The 17,390-nt window shown below is 34.8% G+C and overlaps 1 protein-coding gene and 2 non-coding genes across 9 annotated transcripts in view; 1 reads left to right on the top strand and 2 right to left on the bottom strand.

Moving 5' to 3' along the window:
- Nucleotides 1-17,390, top strand: part of LOC149411706 (casein kinase I-like) — a 78,036-nt gene that overhangs the window by 41,972 nt on the left and 18,674 nt on the right. For all 7 annotated transcript variants that reach the window (XR_016304807.1, XR_016304806.1, XR_016304808.1 and 4 more), the window contains exon 3: nt 10,977-11,098. Coding sequence is in view for 4 of the 7 variants with exons in the window: in XM_089646848.1 (XP_089502974.1) it covers nt 10,977-11,098 (122 nt within the window). In the remaining 3 variants the exon portion in view is untranslated. The remainder of the gene's footprint in view (nt 1-10,976; nt 11,099-17,390) is intronic.
- LOC149411707 (5S ribosomal RNA) lies at nt 13,444-13,562 on the bottom strand. Its single transcript, XR_016304839.1, has one exon. It is a non-coding gene; the product is annotated as a 5S ribosomal RNA (ribosomal RNA).
- On the bottom strand, nt 13,886-14,004 carry LOC149411708 (5S ribosomal RNA). The gene has a single exon (XR_016304840.1). It is a non-coding gene; the product is annotated as a 5S ribosomal RNA (ribosomal RNA).

Genomic DNA, 17,390 nt, shown 5'->3' on the forward strand with positions numbered 1-17,390 from the left:
TTTTGTGGGAAAGGCTTTGTTAGTGCTAAATTTCTCACTAGATGGCGTCTAGAGATATTATATCTTAATTTATTGGTGAAAATATTTTCACTAATAATTATTTGCCAACTAATATTTCCAATGCTGCTGTCACTATTTGTATAATTGAAATTTCTGTTTTCGGCTGTGCCTCTGCCTGTGTTTCAATGAACTCTAGAATAATTGCTTTGAATAGTTTTTTTGTTAACCCTTTCACACCCGCATTATTGTTTCCACACATATAAATTATTATATTTATATTGTATTGGGTATTTTTTAAATAGTAACGTAAAATAAACATAACACAGAAGTAATACAAATAACTGTTTCATGTCAAAAATGCACATTGACAATGTAGTGATAATCTCCAAGGTACAAACAAATAACATTTTTACTAAAATTCATTCATAAATAAAGAAATAATCTAAGATAATAAATCTTTAAAAATTCGCCATACTAGTCGAAAACATGTCCGTCACTACCAGTGTTAATTTGAATGAACATTGAAATTCATTTACAATATTCTGGGAAATGACTGTGATCAGTGAATTAAACTGATGTTATTATTATAGAACACATCTTAATGCGTTAAAATATTTCTAATTCGAGTAAAAAATATTGATATCTCACCTTAAATTAAGTAATCAATGACGGCAGAAATTCGATGAAACTCACAATCAGCAGATGTCAAAATATTTATCGTTGTTGTGGTGGGAATAAGGATTTTAACCGAGCGGAAAAAATAGACGCCACAGAAAAGACTACAAACTATAAGAAAACGAAAACGTGGCTTTTCTAAATCGCTACAGTTACGGTAAAAAAATTCACAAAGTTCTTGTTAATTTGAATTAACACTGGGGCTGAAAGGGTTAACCTACCTATAATATATGAGCTGTTTCCAAAAGTGAAGATGTTCGTCGACGGTAGGTTTATAGTTTTATTAGATTCGTTGGCACTTGTACTGGTGGTTTGGTGACGTTTGTCACACACAATATTTCCAGCGTTATGGTTTCGCATTATTATTGGATGTATTTAAAGTTACCATTTAACATTGTTGCAAATGTGTTTATAATGTATATCAACTTGAAACGTCCGGCATTTCATAACAGTGACCTCAAACAACTTTCGTGATAATGCAACTGACGTGCCCACTTATCGTAAATGCATTATTAATTTCCATTATTTCTCAATTTAATATTCTCTTGGATTATACTTAGATGTTATCATGTTTATAAATTATTCGTATTATTGTATTATCCCTTAGTTTTGGATCATTCATAGACAACCATTGATCTGCGAGCCAGATGTAATAAAACGTGTTTATAGATTTTGTCATTTTGATATTTTAGGTTGCACGGAGAAAAATGAGTATTGCCGAATTATTAAAATCTTGTTAAAAATGGGACTCATGCCGTTTCTTACATAATATATCGGAACACGTTCACGCACCTGAGTTTGTCCTGATCTTGAATAGTGTAAAAAAAAGTCGCTATCCGTGTCTGTCTATTTGTGCGCTTAGTTCTTCTAAACTATGCAACGGATTTTAATATGGTTTTCACATCATTTAGAGAATTTCTTCCGGAAAGATTACATATATAATACATGCATATTATATTTATAGAAACTAGAGAAAATTCGATGTTTTTTAATCAAGTCTTAAAAATATATTTTCGGGCACTACATTACTAACGCTGGCTAAACCTTAAGAGGAAGCTACAAGCCAAAAATGTGTATATTCTTGGTATACCTTATATCTTAGGTAATAGGCATTAAAATCGCTTGACAAACGGAGTCTAGAAACGTTCGATTTCAAGCACAAAACTGGTTTTTATTTATTTTGTAAATAATTTTATAAGAAAACAAAAAAGTTAATCAAGTGAAACTTTCACAGATAATCTTAGCTATAATACTGTATTTTAGTTGTTTCCTTTATGCGTTTACACATTTATACATTTCTATTGAAAAAAAAATTTAGTTGTTTGCATTTATATTTTTTATTGAGTAATTTATATTTTTATTTGTATTCTACTCAAGCGAAGTGATAGGAAAACCTTAAATTTATCTAAAATTCTAAAGCATATTTTTTGGTATTCATAATGTACTCCAATTCGTTATAAACATTAATCAAAATAGTGATTTTGGGATTAAGCTTCGCCTTAAGAGATGCATCAAAATTATGTACTACGGAATTGTATATCTTTAAAAGGCCTACAGAAAGTCCGCGATGGTATATATCTGTCTCCTAAAGAGAGACCCCCGTCAAGTCGGCTAGTATTATGTAATGCGAAAATATTAGATTTTTTTATGGACACGTGTTACAACGTCGCGATAACACATTCGTGTTTTACAAGTTTACTAGGAAACCTGTCTATTCAATCGTTAAATTTCTGCAATCTCGTTTTAACGAATAATTTGAAGAGATTCTTAACAATAATTTGAAGAGATTCTTAACAGTATTACGAATAATTTGAAGAGATTCTTAACAAATTAGCAATATTTATATCAGTAAGGACGGGTTGTTTCGGAGAATTTGAACAAATCTTCAAATTTCAAAGTTAATTTTCTAGTTCTGTGAAAGATTTTTTCGAGTTCTGTTATTATTTAAGTTTTGTCAAGCAGCTAGCCTACAATGATATAATAACAGAACTTGAATGGGACTTTCACAGATCCAGGAAATGAAAGTTGAAATTTGAAGAATTGTTCAAATTCTCCGAAACAACGCGTCCTAAGTTTTCTTCGTGTGGAATCAATTGTTCAAGTTTCAAAAAATGTACTATTTCTTGAAAAAATTTATGCGAATCGCGCACAATAATCCCAACTGCCTGGGGCCTTTCGAAAATTATCGCCAGGGCGTTACTGAGAGTATCTACAAAGCTTTACAAATAAAATCGCAAAATTTTTTTTTTTCTCTCCAAAACGTGACAATTTAAAAGCCATGTTTTGCTTCTGTGTATTTTTACGTCCATATTTCGACGCCGAAGCAAAAATTTCGCTGATGTAATTTTTTTCATTTAACGTTATTATTTTATTTGTATTATTTTTGTCGTGTTATTTTGGTAAACATCATTCATAACGTCGTACGTGTTAAGTTAACATGTCGAACTGCGTAGTTTTTACTATACGCATCAACAAACGACATTCTTCCTAAGAATATTGATATATTATAGAGCGTCAACCGAAATACTTCGACTTCTTGATCGCAACTCGCGACGCCCCACTGCGTCACAGTTCTACCAACGATATATCTGGTTTGACTCACCCTCGAGTATTTATGACTGATAAAAATCAAGAAATGATAAATTACAAAAAAAAATTATCTGTAAATCCGGTTGGTAGAAGGATACAAGGTGACTTGTACTTGATTCGAAATACGTTTTGAAGGATATGTATAGGAATCACAGCGAATGTTGATGCGAACACAGATGCATATCTTGCATACATCATTTTCAACCTGTGAAATTCAAAATAATTTTATTTTCAATACCAATTGAAGTTTCGGGCTTTTCTCAGAGTTTTATCGTAATCTAGTGTAGAATGTGACATTCCTCTTGTCAAAGTCAAGTGTGCAACATTTTATTGATCTTGGAAGAGATTTACTAGATTTGTATAAAAATCAAATCTTCGCCGCCCGCCCACCACAGACACCAACTAATTAACTAATCGTCACGCCGTTTCTCCGCCGGGGTAGGCAGAGAGGACGGATCGCCAAACAACTCGGTATTGGCACATATTCCTTGCCTCATTCACATTCATACATACTCTTCTATTATTCTGACTCTTGACATGGCCCGACTCAAGTATCTGATTCACTTGATCGTACCTTGTCTTCCTCGGGCGTCCCTGACTTCTGCCACCATTCGCATTTGCATCATTTATTCTCCTTACACTCCTTTTTTCGCTAATTCGCTCTACATGCCCAAACCATCTAAGCGTCCCTTTCTTAATCTTACTCATTACGTTTACATCAGCCTTGCACTCTTTGCGGATCTCCACATTTCTCACACGATCATACATGGTTTTACAGGGTGGCCACAGACCTGGAAAACCGGGAAAACCGGGAATTATCAGGGAATTTTACCGAACCGGGAATTATCAGGGAAATGTCAGGGAATTTTAAAATATTCTTAAAATATCAGGGAATTCCAAAAATAAAACGAAATTCGTTATTTACGATTTGTGAAGTCCCAAAGTTGTGTTTTATTAATTTTACTTGCGGCGTGTGTAACAAAAGATATGCCGTCAAAGACAAACTAGATAAGTAGGTATTTTTTTATTATTATTTTCGTAAATAGCCCTTGCAACAGCTTGTAGGTGCGAAATCTGTAAAGAAAAAGTTAGCAAAGTTACAACAAAGTGTCAAAAGGGTCGGACACCCAGTACGGTCGTAATAAAATTTAAAGATCATCATTATCAACATTTTTACAAAGTGTCAATACAGTAGAACCTCGTTAATTCGAAATCCACGGGACATCAAAAATTAAATTTCGAATTAACAAATTCCCACGTAATTCGAATTTTTATGAAAAATAAAATACGCCGAAAATCGATTTTCTCGGCCGCCTCTTCAAATCCGGGTGGTATTTTAGTTGTGAATTCGTATTAATACCAATTATTTCTTTATTTTCGCGGCCGATTACCGTAGCGGCGGGCCCTTTAAATTCAGATATTCGCAATAAATTCGTAAAAATGCTATATATTTCCGCGTAAATCGAGATTTCGCGGTAATTTTCCGCCGCAGTCGGCCCATTATTTCAAATATCTGAATTTAAATTCGTAAAAATACGATATATTTCCGCGTTAAACGAGAATTCGCGGCCGTATTCCATCGCGGCCGGCTCTTAAAATTCAGATTCGAAAAAAATTCGCAAAAATACGATATATTTCCGTGTAAATCGAGAATGCGCGGCCGATTTACGTCGCGACCGACCCTTTAAATTAAGATATTTGATATAAATTCGTAAAAATATGAAATATTTCCGCGTAAATCGAATTTTATCGGCAGTTTTTCGTCGCGGCCGGCCTTTTAAGTTCAGATATTTGAAGTAAATTCGTAAAAATATGTCATATTTCGGCGCGATTTCCGTCGCGCCGTATTTTTTAACTCGGATATTCGAAGTAAAGTTAGTAAAAATACGATATATTTCCGCGTTAAACGAGAATTCGCGGCCGTATTCTATCGCGGCCGGCTCTTAAAATTCAGATTCGAAAAAAATTCGCAAAAATACGATATATTTCCGTGTAAATCGAGAATGCGCGGCCGATTTACGTCGCGACCGACCCTTTAAATTAAGATATTTGATATAAATTCGTAAAAATATGAAATGTTTCCGCGTAAATCGAATTTTATCGGCAGTTTTTCGTCGCGGCCGGCCTTTTAAGTTCAGATATTTGAAGTAAATTCGTAAAAATATGTCATATTTCGGCGCGATTTCCGTCGCGCCGTATTTTTTAACTCGGATATTCGAAGTAAAGTTAGTAAAAATACGATATATTTCCGCGTAAATTGAAATTTCGCGTCCGATTTCCGTCGCGGCGGGCCCTTTAAAATTCAGATATTCGAAATAAATTCGTAAAAATACGATATATTTACGCGTAAATCGAGATTTCGCGGTCGACCCTTTAAATACAGATATTTGGTGTAAACTCGTAAAACTACGACACATATCCGCGTAAAACGTATTTTCTCGGCCCTTCAAACTCGGATATTCGAAATAAATTTGAAAAAATACAACATTCCACTGTAAATCGATTCAGATTTACAAAATAATAATACTAATTAGGACGATGTATAACCACGTAAAAATACATTTTTCGGCGTTTTACCGCCACGGCTAACTTTTAGATTCAGATTTACGAGATATTATGATTTATTTTCGCAAAAATCAAATTTTTTCGAATTTCACGAACAAATTTTCGTGCGCGGTCGAAAATAAATTTCGCATTACGAATTAACTAATTTCGAATTAAAAAAAAAAATTTATGAAAAAAATTTTCTGCGGAAATTTTTTTGGCGAAAATTTCGAATTACGCGTTTTTTCGAATTATCGGGGTTCTACTGTACTTACTTTTGTTTATTTGTCTATTTTTGTCTGGTCTTTTCATTTGTACACAAATTGTCTTCAGGCGAAATATCATAAATTTGTAATAAGTGTATTTTGTTTTGAATAGATTATTGTGGTGCAAGGAAATAATAAATGCTTTAGATGACGGAATTCCCTTTATTTATGTATCTGTTCTAATTTTCTGGCGTAGATGAAAATCGTGTTTCAAAATTAAAATTTTGAACGATATGTCCTTATACCAAATAAAACATCAGGGAAAAATATAGAAACTGCCCTGGAAAACCTGGAATTATCAGGGAATTTTGAAATCCGTTTTTTGTGGCCACCCTGTTTTACCACACATACGCCTCAGGGATCTCATTTCTACAGCATTCAGTCTACTTTCATCCTTCCTCTGCCAGTACTCGACTGTGTACTGTTTGCTTCGCTTCTTTGGACAATTTTTAGTTAGCGCCAACTGCGGTCAGTCCTCCATTAATGGAGTTACCTGCATTTACCCCCTTCAATATCTCTGTCAACCTTCTTTATAAAAATAGATAGTAAAAAGAAGATATGTAAAAACTTTTCGAATATTCAATTTCAGTCAACTTTTGTTCTTTTTTCGCTAAAAAAAAATAATTTCGCATAAGCATAACAGACGGTTATTTGTCAGTGGCGCTTTTCGAGGACATTCCTGTCGAAAGTGCACCAATACTCGCAATCCTAAGTATGCATCATCTCTAATTGCGTGACTTTGTACAAACAAAACATGAAAATGTTAATTTGTTCGCTTATTAATTTTAACTTTAAAAACCCCGCCACTCATTGCTGTGTCTTCTCAGTCTGTCTATGCAGGTAGATAAATAATACCGCGTGTTGCTTTTGCGTCTAACAGGTGGCGCTATTTAAAAAGTGGGTGTGTCAAGCCTACGCAAGACAGAAGTGAAACTTCTAGTATTCCTCTCTCTCTATTTTCATTTCATCAAAAATTAAATGAATTAATTAAATGAACTACAACTATAAATGTAAATGTAAACGCAACACAAAACGCGAACACAACTTATCACAGCGGGAGCACGCTGCTAACTGATTCACTGGCCGTGGTGGGCGTGGCCGCGCAAGTGCGCTACCGGCCGACCTGCTAAACCGAACTCGTATCTCGCTCGTAACTCAAAGCAAAACGTTCGTGAGCGGCTCCCCCACCTCAACAAGCGCATATGGTGAGAGAGGGACAGTGAACGGTGAGCGGTGGTGGGGGTACCCGCATTTTCGTGTCGATCCTGACTCGGTTTTACTCCGTCCCCGAAAATCCATTACGCGCCTAAAGAAGTTTCACTTCAAAAATAAAAGAAAAACATGTTTTACCTGTCACAAGCGACATCTATATAATATAGGTATATAAAAACACGCGTATTCAAATGCAATGTATGTTTAAGATTTTGAACAAACTAACATTTACGTTTTTATTTATATAGATGATAGATAGTCGATTTGTAGATAGTTGCATCTCTTGCAATTATTATTGTGGAATTTATCCAAGCAAGATTACTGATAAAAACTCATCTGGTTGCTGAAAGATGTTCTCAATATAATATTATTTTGAATATGTGGTACTTCCTATACACATTTAACTGACATTCAACAACATCAGCTGTTTTGTGTTGATGTATTTGGACATGCATTACAATGTATATATTCGGTCTTTTGCGAAAAATGATATATACAGGAAAAAGAAAGGCGTGTACAGATAATCATAGTGCTGATGGGAATAGAGATGCCTAGTTTATTGTCATTCAAAAGACTAATGTAAGTTTTAGATTAAAATATTGGTAAAAAAAAACGAGGAGTACACAAAACAAATGTCACCAAAAACTTCACACCAGCCGAAAGGATGACCTCTCCAGCATAGTGTGCTTGGCATACTGACTGGTGATAGGTAGCTGAACACGGTCTTACCAGCAGAACCTGGTACTAGAATAACTGAGCCCACCTCATCATTAGTTTGGTTTCTTTTGGGTACCCCTCGTATGTCTTATTTTCAGCTTAAACTGACACATTTGCCCAAATCTGACATATTTAATGACTGACTTGATGTTTGTCTAAAACCGACATTAGTCTATTTACATAAATATAAATGACAATTTTTGTCTAAAACTTCATCTGTCTTCAAATGACACATTCATTTTCATCTAATTCGCCAATTAACCGAGCTCTTCATACTCTAAATAATATCTGTCTAAACTCTAACATCGACATTTTTCGGATTCATTGCCCAAATTCAATCGTGGCATCATGTCAATAATTTAAACTATTCAATGCGCATACATACAGACACACACACACACAAACACTCACACATACATTACACACGTCACACACACACCTATAAACTACACACGTCACCTGGTAATTAAGGAATAAACATACCACTTAGTAGACATTACAAGGTACACAACATGAAATATCTTATTCCTGTATATTTTGTTTCATCTCTGTAAATCATGTCAAATCAAAATTTTACCTGTTAAGGCTATTCTATGGCAAAAAATCATAATTCAGTATATATTTACCCCGCAGCATAAAGAAAAATTAGAACATAAATACAGTACTAGATTCACGCGCAATGACGGGTTAATAGTTCCGAAATTTAATAATAAATACGGACAGAGAACATTTGAATACAACATACCGAAGATATTTACAGTGGGTTGCCATATTAATAGGGACACCTATGGAAAATGTGTTTTTCACACTCTGTGTTCATAAAACACAGATGTTTATAATTTTAGGTGCGGTTATTATTATTTATTAACAAGGACAGTGAATTTTGAAAATTATATACACCGTATTTGTCCTTAATCTGCGATTATTTTATTTTTTTTATTATTAAACATTATCGAACAAAAAGTTAATATTTCGTAATTTCGCCTTTAGCCGCAATAACAGCTTGTACACGCCGTGGTATACTATCAATTCACAATTTTGCAGTAATCTTTAGTTCAGGAGAATGATGCCACACCCGGATGAGGGTTTCGATGAGCTGCTGCTTCGTTGTGACCACCTCCTTGGCAATCTCCCTCTTGGTGAGCTCCTACAGGTTTTCAAAAGGGTTCATGTTAGGGGAATTCCCCGGCAAAGGTAAAACCGGCACATTTTTTTCAGCCAGGAATGCAGTGACTGGCTTTATGACAGGGTGCGGAGTTGTGCATAAAGACGTATTCCTGGCCACCAGGGAACCATTCTTCGACTTGAGGCAGTAATCGATTTTCCAGTATTTATCTGTACTGATCCTGCCTCATAGTCCCTTGCACGATGTGGAGGCGCCCAATCCCTTTGGAAGAGATGATTGACCACACCATGATACTGGTAGGGTGTTTGATCGTCTCTACAAGGCAGTCCGGATGAAATTTCTCTCCTGGGCGTCGTCGGACGAACAATGATTTATCCAACAAAATTTGGAATATGGACTCGTCAGAGAAGCACACCTAAAAAAAGGCCATAATCAAACTAATGGAATTTTTTTAAAGTTTGATAACCACAAAATTGTTAATTACCATATTCCAGTTCTCTATATTCATGTTTTGGTGTGCGTTGGCCCATTCCAGTAGTTTTTTTTCCTCATATCTACTGTGAGACGAGGTTTTTTAGCTGGCCGATGACCAATGAGGTTCTCCTCAGCCAATCTCCTCTGGACTCTCCTTTGGGAGACTTCGATATCATCTTCGTTGATCATCAAGGTCAGACGAGCCACACTCTTTTTGCGGTTTTGGAGACAGACGTCTTTGATTTGGGGTCAGTACGAGGTGTAGTGATTCGTTTTCTGCCACATTTCCCATTGTGATTCAATTCAAAGGGCAGGTTTTGATTAATTTTCTAATTTATCCTGTTAACCACAGACTTTAAAATACCTGTAATGGTTGCTATTTCCCTTTGGGAATGTTGAGTGTTTATCAATAGTGTCTTCACTTCCGCACATTTTCTTGGGGACGTGTCTGAAGATCTAGCCATACTGAAAAAACAGAACATTGGACTCAATATGGAAAAACTATTCACTGAAATAAGATATGAAAAAAAAAATTACAAAATGAATAGATAATTAATAATTACTTACATTTTTGTACAGCTTAACTGTTAAAACTCTTAAATATAATTATTATGTATATTTATTTACAAGAACTTCAATCACGAATTTTCACAAAAATGCTGGCCACATGGAAAAAACCTTAAATTTTCGAGGGATGTGGCACTTTGCGAGTGTTGCCACTTCTTAAAAGTATCAGTGGTGATACAAGCAACAAAAATAACGAAGGAATGGCCATCATATCCAAGTTATTTAGAAGTAGAGACAACGTAAACATAAAAATCAGGAAATATTGGAACTGTCCCTCTATTAATATGGCAACCCACTGTAATTTATTACCTGACACTATAAAGCAATGTAAGTCTATGAATAAGGTTAAATATGTGGTGAAAAATTGGCTATCGGAAAAAAAATATTTACTTAAATATGTATGAAAAAATTGTTGATTCTGTAGATATAAGATGTAAATTATAACTTATAAAAATGTATATGTAACTAAACTTTAAAAAAATGTACTGTTTGTTTCCATAATAAAAAATCTGATATTTTTGTCTAAAATTGACTTAATTGATTGATACTGATATGTTTACCACAATTTTCGCACATTTATCTAAAATTGACATATTTTTCTAAATCTGACATATTTGTCTAAAACTGATATGATTGATTGATACTGGCATATTTATCACAATTCTTCCATATTTGTCTAAAACTGATATGATTGATTGATACTGGCATATTTATCACAATTCTTCCATATTTGTCTAAAACTATCATTTATTCAAACTGCCATATACAAATGATTACAATGACCTTATTATATTTGCTTGTTTCAGATGGTTTGGCCAAGAACGAGACCACAATGTGCTGGTGATGGACCTTCTAGGGCCCAGTTTAGAAGACTTGTTTAACTTTTGTACAAGACGGTTTACTATAAAAACAGTCCTCATGTTAGTTGGTAAGTAACACCAAATTATTATATTACTTGCTATTAATCATTATACAGGGTGTATGTGAAGAAGAAAGGTTATTCTAAATGATAGTACAAGTAAAAAATAGATATACCTTTTTTCGAAATAAATTTTCAAGTACAAAAGTTGAATTGTTTATATGAAGAAAATAATATTCTTGATGGAAAAAAATTTCGAAAAAAACCATTTATCTTTTTTACTTCTACCATCATGTAGAATCACCTCCCGAAGTTAGCGCACTTTACCCCCGGTGTATGTACTCTCAAATTAGCAAAAACAAAATATTGAAGTCTCTGAAATTCAATAACCCAACAAATATACTTATTATTTCTGTAAATCCTTCCACTTTAGCTAAACAGAGACAAATGTATACGTACATACATAGGGTTTTCCAATAAGAGGTGTTATTTTGAATAGCCCGCTATTTCAGTAGATGTTACTTTTGAAGCTGTAATTTTTTGACATTTGACAAGTAGAAACTACGCCATTAATAAAAATGGAACGATACACGCTTCAACAACGCATTGAAATTATTAAAATTCACTTGAGTGAATCAAATGCAAATCATCTTGAGTGATGAGGCCCATTTCCACCTCGGTGGCTTCGTCAACAAGCAATATTGTCGCATCTGGGGCTCGGAAAACCCAAGAGTTATTATTGAAAAGCCTCTCTATCCTCAACGTGTGACTGTTTGGTGAGGTTTATGGTCCGGCGGAGTCATTAGACCTTACTTTTTCGAAAATGAAGCTGGAGCAACAGTTACGGTGAATGGATTGCTATCAAGAGATGGTCAATAATTTTTTATGACCTGAATTGGATGGTATTGATCTGGACAACGTTTACTTTCAACAAGACGGCGCTACGTGCCACACAAGCAACGAAACCATTGATTTGAGTAGTTTGTTTCAAGTTTTCGATTTTCTCTTTTCTAAATATTTTTTTTATTGTGCAATTATTTAAGTTAATTTTTCAAATGGATGTTTGAAAGCTTCATATCTAGCGATAGTAGGTGCCTTTGCTAAACAAAAAAAACTACTAATTTATCGATGCCAGAGCTCATTGTTAGAGAGTTTCTACTCCTTCGCACATTCAGCATTCTGCTTTATAGTTGTACATCCTTCCACTTTAGCTAAACAGAGACAAATGTATATGTTACCGCATAGTACAGGGTTTTCCAATAAGAGGTGTTATTTTTGAATAGATAATAGATTTTATTCAATCAGCATTCTGCTTTATAGTTAAGATTAATGATCCATTTTAAAGCTATTTAATTACTAATTTGTTGTTTTGTGTCGCCGTATCGAAACCACAAAGTTATTTTATTATTTTTGTGTGGTCAAAAATGGTTGCACAAATTCTAAGAAATCTCGCCCAACAACGTGTATATCTAATTATTGTATATTTTTCCTTTTGTCACATACATTCCTTATAACTTTGTTGGGTTTTCCAAGTATTTATCCAGTACGTTTTTTCTGAAGGTCTTTTTAAGCTATACAATTCTGAAGTACATTATTTTGAAGTATCTCATAAGGTTTAGCCAGCGTTAGTAATGTAAGCGCACCAACATATTTTTTTTACTTGATTACAAAACAACGACTTTTCTCTACTTTCAATAAATATAATATGTATTATATATATAAACCTTCCGGAAGAAATTTATTTTAGTAAAACTAAGTGCACAGTCAGACGTGGATAGCTACTTTGTTTTATACTACTTAGAGATGGAGATGAACTTCCTGCCTTAATAGTTTTTATTGCCGCTCCTTGCTACTCACATTTATACCCACTATTTTCATGTTCTGACTCTTGGTTAAGCTCAACTCAAGACTATGTCAATTGCGCCATATTTTATGGGGCTTTCCTAAATTCTTACAACCGCTTGCGCAAAAAGCTGCGTTCAGTGAAAACTTATGATTAGTTATCTTTTTTGAAGTGAAACTTCTTTACGCGCGTCATGCAATTTCGTGGACCGGAGTAAAACCAACTCATGACCGAAACGAAAATGCGGGACCGATTAAAGTTCATTTGATCTAGTCAAAGTTTTGAAGTAAAATATAAATGCTTCTTAGCTCATCTCGACAACTGGCGTTGGTGGTGTAATGGTCAGCATAGTTGCTTTCCAAGCAGTTGATCCGAGTTCGATTCTCGGCTATGGCAAATTATTTTTTTGTTTTTAACGCCTTTTTTTTTTTCAATGGTTGACGATAATATCAATCCACTAAGTAATATTTTAGGCCTGTAGAATAATTGAAAAGTTAAAGAATGATATAAAATTTTTTATGATGTTAACGATAAAAAAATAAAAAAAAACATAAAATTACCATAAAAAATGGGCCAACGGCACGCGGTGTTCCCAAGCGGTCACCCATCCAAGTACTGACCGCGCCCAATGTTGCTTAACTTCGGTGATCGGACGAGAACCGGTGTGTTCAACATGGTATGGTCGTTGGCAAACGCTAAACAATATTAATTTCTATTCTACCTGCAAATAAATATATGAAAATTAGTATAAAAAAGCCCTAATAATACTGAAAACATTAGCAAGGTGTGTGCGACGTTGATAAAAATAATCATTACATACGCGCTTGAAAAAGATCGTAATTACATCCATAACTTTGTAGGAATTTTTTTTTTCAATGGTTGACCATAATATCAATCCACTAAGTAATATTTTAGGCCTGTAGCATACTTGAAAAGTTAAAGAATTTTATGATATTATTAATTATAGTAACGATAAAAAAATAAAAAAAAACATGAAATTACCATAAAAAATGGGCCAACGGCACGCGGTGTTCCCAAGCGGTCACCCATCCAAGTACTGACCGCGCCCAATGTTGCTTAACTTCGGTGATCGGACGAGAACCGGTGTGTTCAACATGGTATGGTCGTTGGCAAACGCTAAAAAATATTAATTTCTACTCTACCTGCCAATAAATATATGAAAATTAGTATAAAAAAGCCCTAATAATACTGAAAACATTAGCAAGGTGTATGCGACGTTGATAAAAATAATCATTACATACGCGCTTGAAAAAGATCGTAATTATATCCATAAATTTGGAGGAATTTTTTGAAGTGAAACTTCTTTACGCGCGTCATGCAATTTCGAGGACCGGAGTAAAACCGACTCATGACCGTGACGAAAAAAAGGGATCATTTCGCTATAGGAGCCTAGCTAATATTATATACCTAGTTTAACTCACTCTCCTAACTCATCTTCGCTGTCTACAGGCAGAGCGCACGACTGTGGTCGTGAAGAACCGAGGTTCGATCCCCGCTTTAACTAATTTTTTTTTTCTTTTTTTATAACTTTTAATTTTTTTTATCACATGCTACTTATAAATATGTCAATAGACAGAAAAAAAGAGAGAATGAAATGAAAAGAGAGAGAGAGAAGAATACTAGAAGTTTCACTTCTGTCTTGCGTAGGCTTGACACACCCATTTTTTTTTTTTATATTAACTCCACACAGGAGGCCCTGAAGAAAATAATTTCCCTCAGGGCCTATGTCATCTTTGGGGATGCTGTGTGGAGGGTCTTTTTGTGGAGAGGAAGGAGTGAACATGGGTCTTGAAGAGTCCCATGTTGTAGGAGGGAGGAAACACAGAGGCCGGCAGTTCGTTCCACAGCCGAGCTGTTGAACTTAAGAACGAATCGTAGAAGCGACCCGTTCTCATGTGACAAATGTCAACCGTGTACAAATGTTTGGCGTGTATCCCGACTACGCACCGGTGCCGAAGGGATCAATGACGCTAGTTCCTCAGAGCATCTTCCATTGTAATACCGATAGAACAAGGACAGCATACCTACCTGACGCCTGTGCTCTAAAGATTGCAGTCCGTTTGTTAAGATTGGGGAATCTATCAAACAGACCGCCCGTTTTTGCACAGAGTCAAGGGTTTATAATGTGATTATTTTACTTCTTATATTATAAAAGGTCTAGTTATTTACTTGCTTGGTACGGAGTGCCCTTGTGGTGTAATTTAATAAAAAAAATGGTTTTATCATCTTAGGTTACTTACTGAAGATTTATTTATAAAATATGACTGTTCTTGAATCAATCACACTAGCTTGTCCCTTATCAATGACTTCAGTCTAGCAATAATCATCTTCTCTTTTCGTAATAATAAATTTACTTGCTTCGTGCTGAATGTGACCAACATGCTATCAGTTTAATGCACTCGCAATTCGATGGCACAATTTCTCTGAATAAATTCAGATTGATATGAGATTATTACAAAATATTTATATTTTTTATGGTCGTGGCTAGTGATGTAGACCCAGGAATATTCCCCGACCTGAAATAAATTCCCCAAAACGGGGAATTTATTTTATTTTTAATAAAATGGTTTCTACACTTCTCTTGGAAGCTTTATTGAGTGTTAGCAGTTATCTAAGACGACATCCTCTGATCTATGGACTTCCCTACCACGATAAAATCACGCCAGTGACCTGGTGGAAGGGGATGTGCGGATGTTCTGATTTGTCACAGGTTGCCATAAGAATATTGACTGCTCCCATTACTTCAGCAGCCACTGAGAGATCTTTTAGCACGTTTAGTCGCATTCATACAACACGGAGGGATCGTCTAACAACTCAAATAAGGTTTCAAACCTATCTGGTACTCGCAAACGCAAAACATCCAATTGACTGTGCTGAGGAAGAAGAAAACGTAGATAATCCTGAGTCGGCAACAACTTCGTCCGGGTCGGATGAAGAAGAAGAAGAAGAATATGAAGGTGAAAGTGGAAGCGAAGTTGATAGTGTCAGTGTCCAATCGGTATCATCAGATGAACAGTAACGATCTGTGAAGTTGTGTCATTTTTACAGTTTTACGATTGATTTTTTATATGTACCGTTTACTAGCATAAAGTGTATATAGGCTACTAATACTGTACAGTATACAATTATATAGAGATACTACTCACTTTAAAATAATTTTGATCGGTGTTTTTTTGTTATTTTTCTCTTGGATCCTATTCCTATATATATGGGAATAGTTTTTATGGATCTATCCTGCTCTATATGTACCATATTATGTGTGTATATTTTATTTAATAAATATTATACTTTTTGAGGTATTATGTTGTTAAAATCAAAATTCCCCGTCCAGGGGAATATTCCCGGGAATGTTTCCGGGAATATTCCCCAGAAATAAATTCCCGGGAATTTATAAATCACTAGTCGTGGCTCCTTATTATGCTTACATCAGTAGCCAGCCGACTGACTTCCACGACAGCCTTTCCGAGGCATACAGAAATGTCAACACCTAGATTTTGTAGAGTGTGTATATTGACACAGTAATATCAACTACTGATTCGCATTAATTAAAATTACACCTTCTATGGTAAAAAATCCCCCCACTACCGCTGACAAATTTTGTCCTCCGTTGAACTTTAATATTGTGTCGCAGAATCTAGTCCAAACTCCATCGCCTTCGGTTAAACTAGATTGCTTCATCAGCGATCTTGCAAAATTCATCCAACCAGGTGATAGGTAAGCGCCGGTCACCACCCCGTGAATTCTATACACCAGCGTATTGGTTGACATAGGCTTCTTGAGTTCAGCGCCTCATGTAATTTGACTATTTATTAATTATTCGACTTTTTCCCCCTGTATCAATCAAAGACAGGTAAATTCTAACGCAGCAATTTAAAACACAAAGTTTTAGAATATTATTAGATTATGCAATGTGTTCCAGAACATCCAACCTAACACAATATGCATATTAATTTAAATAATAGATACGGGCAGGTAACATTGACAACTACATTGGTTTCTGAAAAATGGATGTTAAGCCTTTGTAAATCAAACCTATATTTAAATAGGTTCATCTTTGTTCATTGGGATTCAGTTTCAGAAATATCATTAAATACCTACCTGAACCTGACCACTAAAATTAATGAAAATGATGTTTGTATTCAGTGTCTATGTAAGCCTTTGTAAATCAAACCTATATTTAAATAGGTTCATCTTTGTTCATTGGGATTCAGTTTCATAAATATCATTAAATACCTACCTTACCACTAAGATTAATGAAAATGATGTTTGTATTCAGTGTCTATGTAAGCCTTCGTAAATCAAACCTTTATTTAAATAGGTTCATCTTTGTTCATTGGGATTCAGTTTCAGAAATATCATTAAATACCTACCTGAACCTGATCACTAAAATTATTGAAAATGATGTTTGTATTCAGTGTCTATGTAAGCCTTTGTAAATCAAACCTATATTTAAATATGTTCATCTTTGTTCATTGGGATTCAGTTTCAGAAATATCA

The sequence above is a fragment of the Hesperophylax consimilis genome, chromosome 25 (assembly GCF_061612785.1).
Source record: "Hesperophylax consimilis isolate HC1 chromosome 25, BYU_Hcon_1.0, whole genome shotgun sequence".
NCBI classification, from domain to species: Eukaryota; Metazoa; Arthropoda; class Insecta; order Trichoptera; family Limnephilidae; genus Hesperophylax; species Hesperophylax consimilis.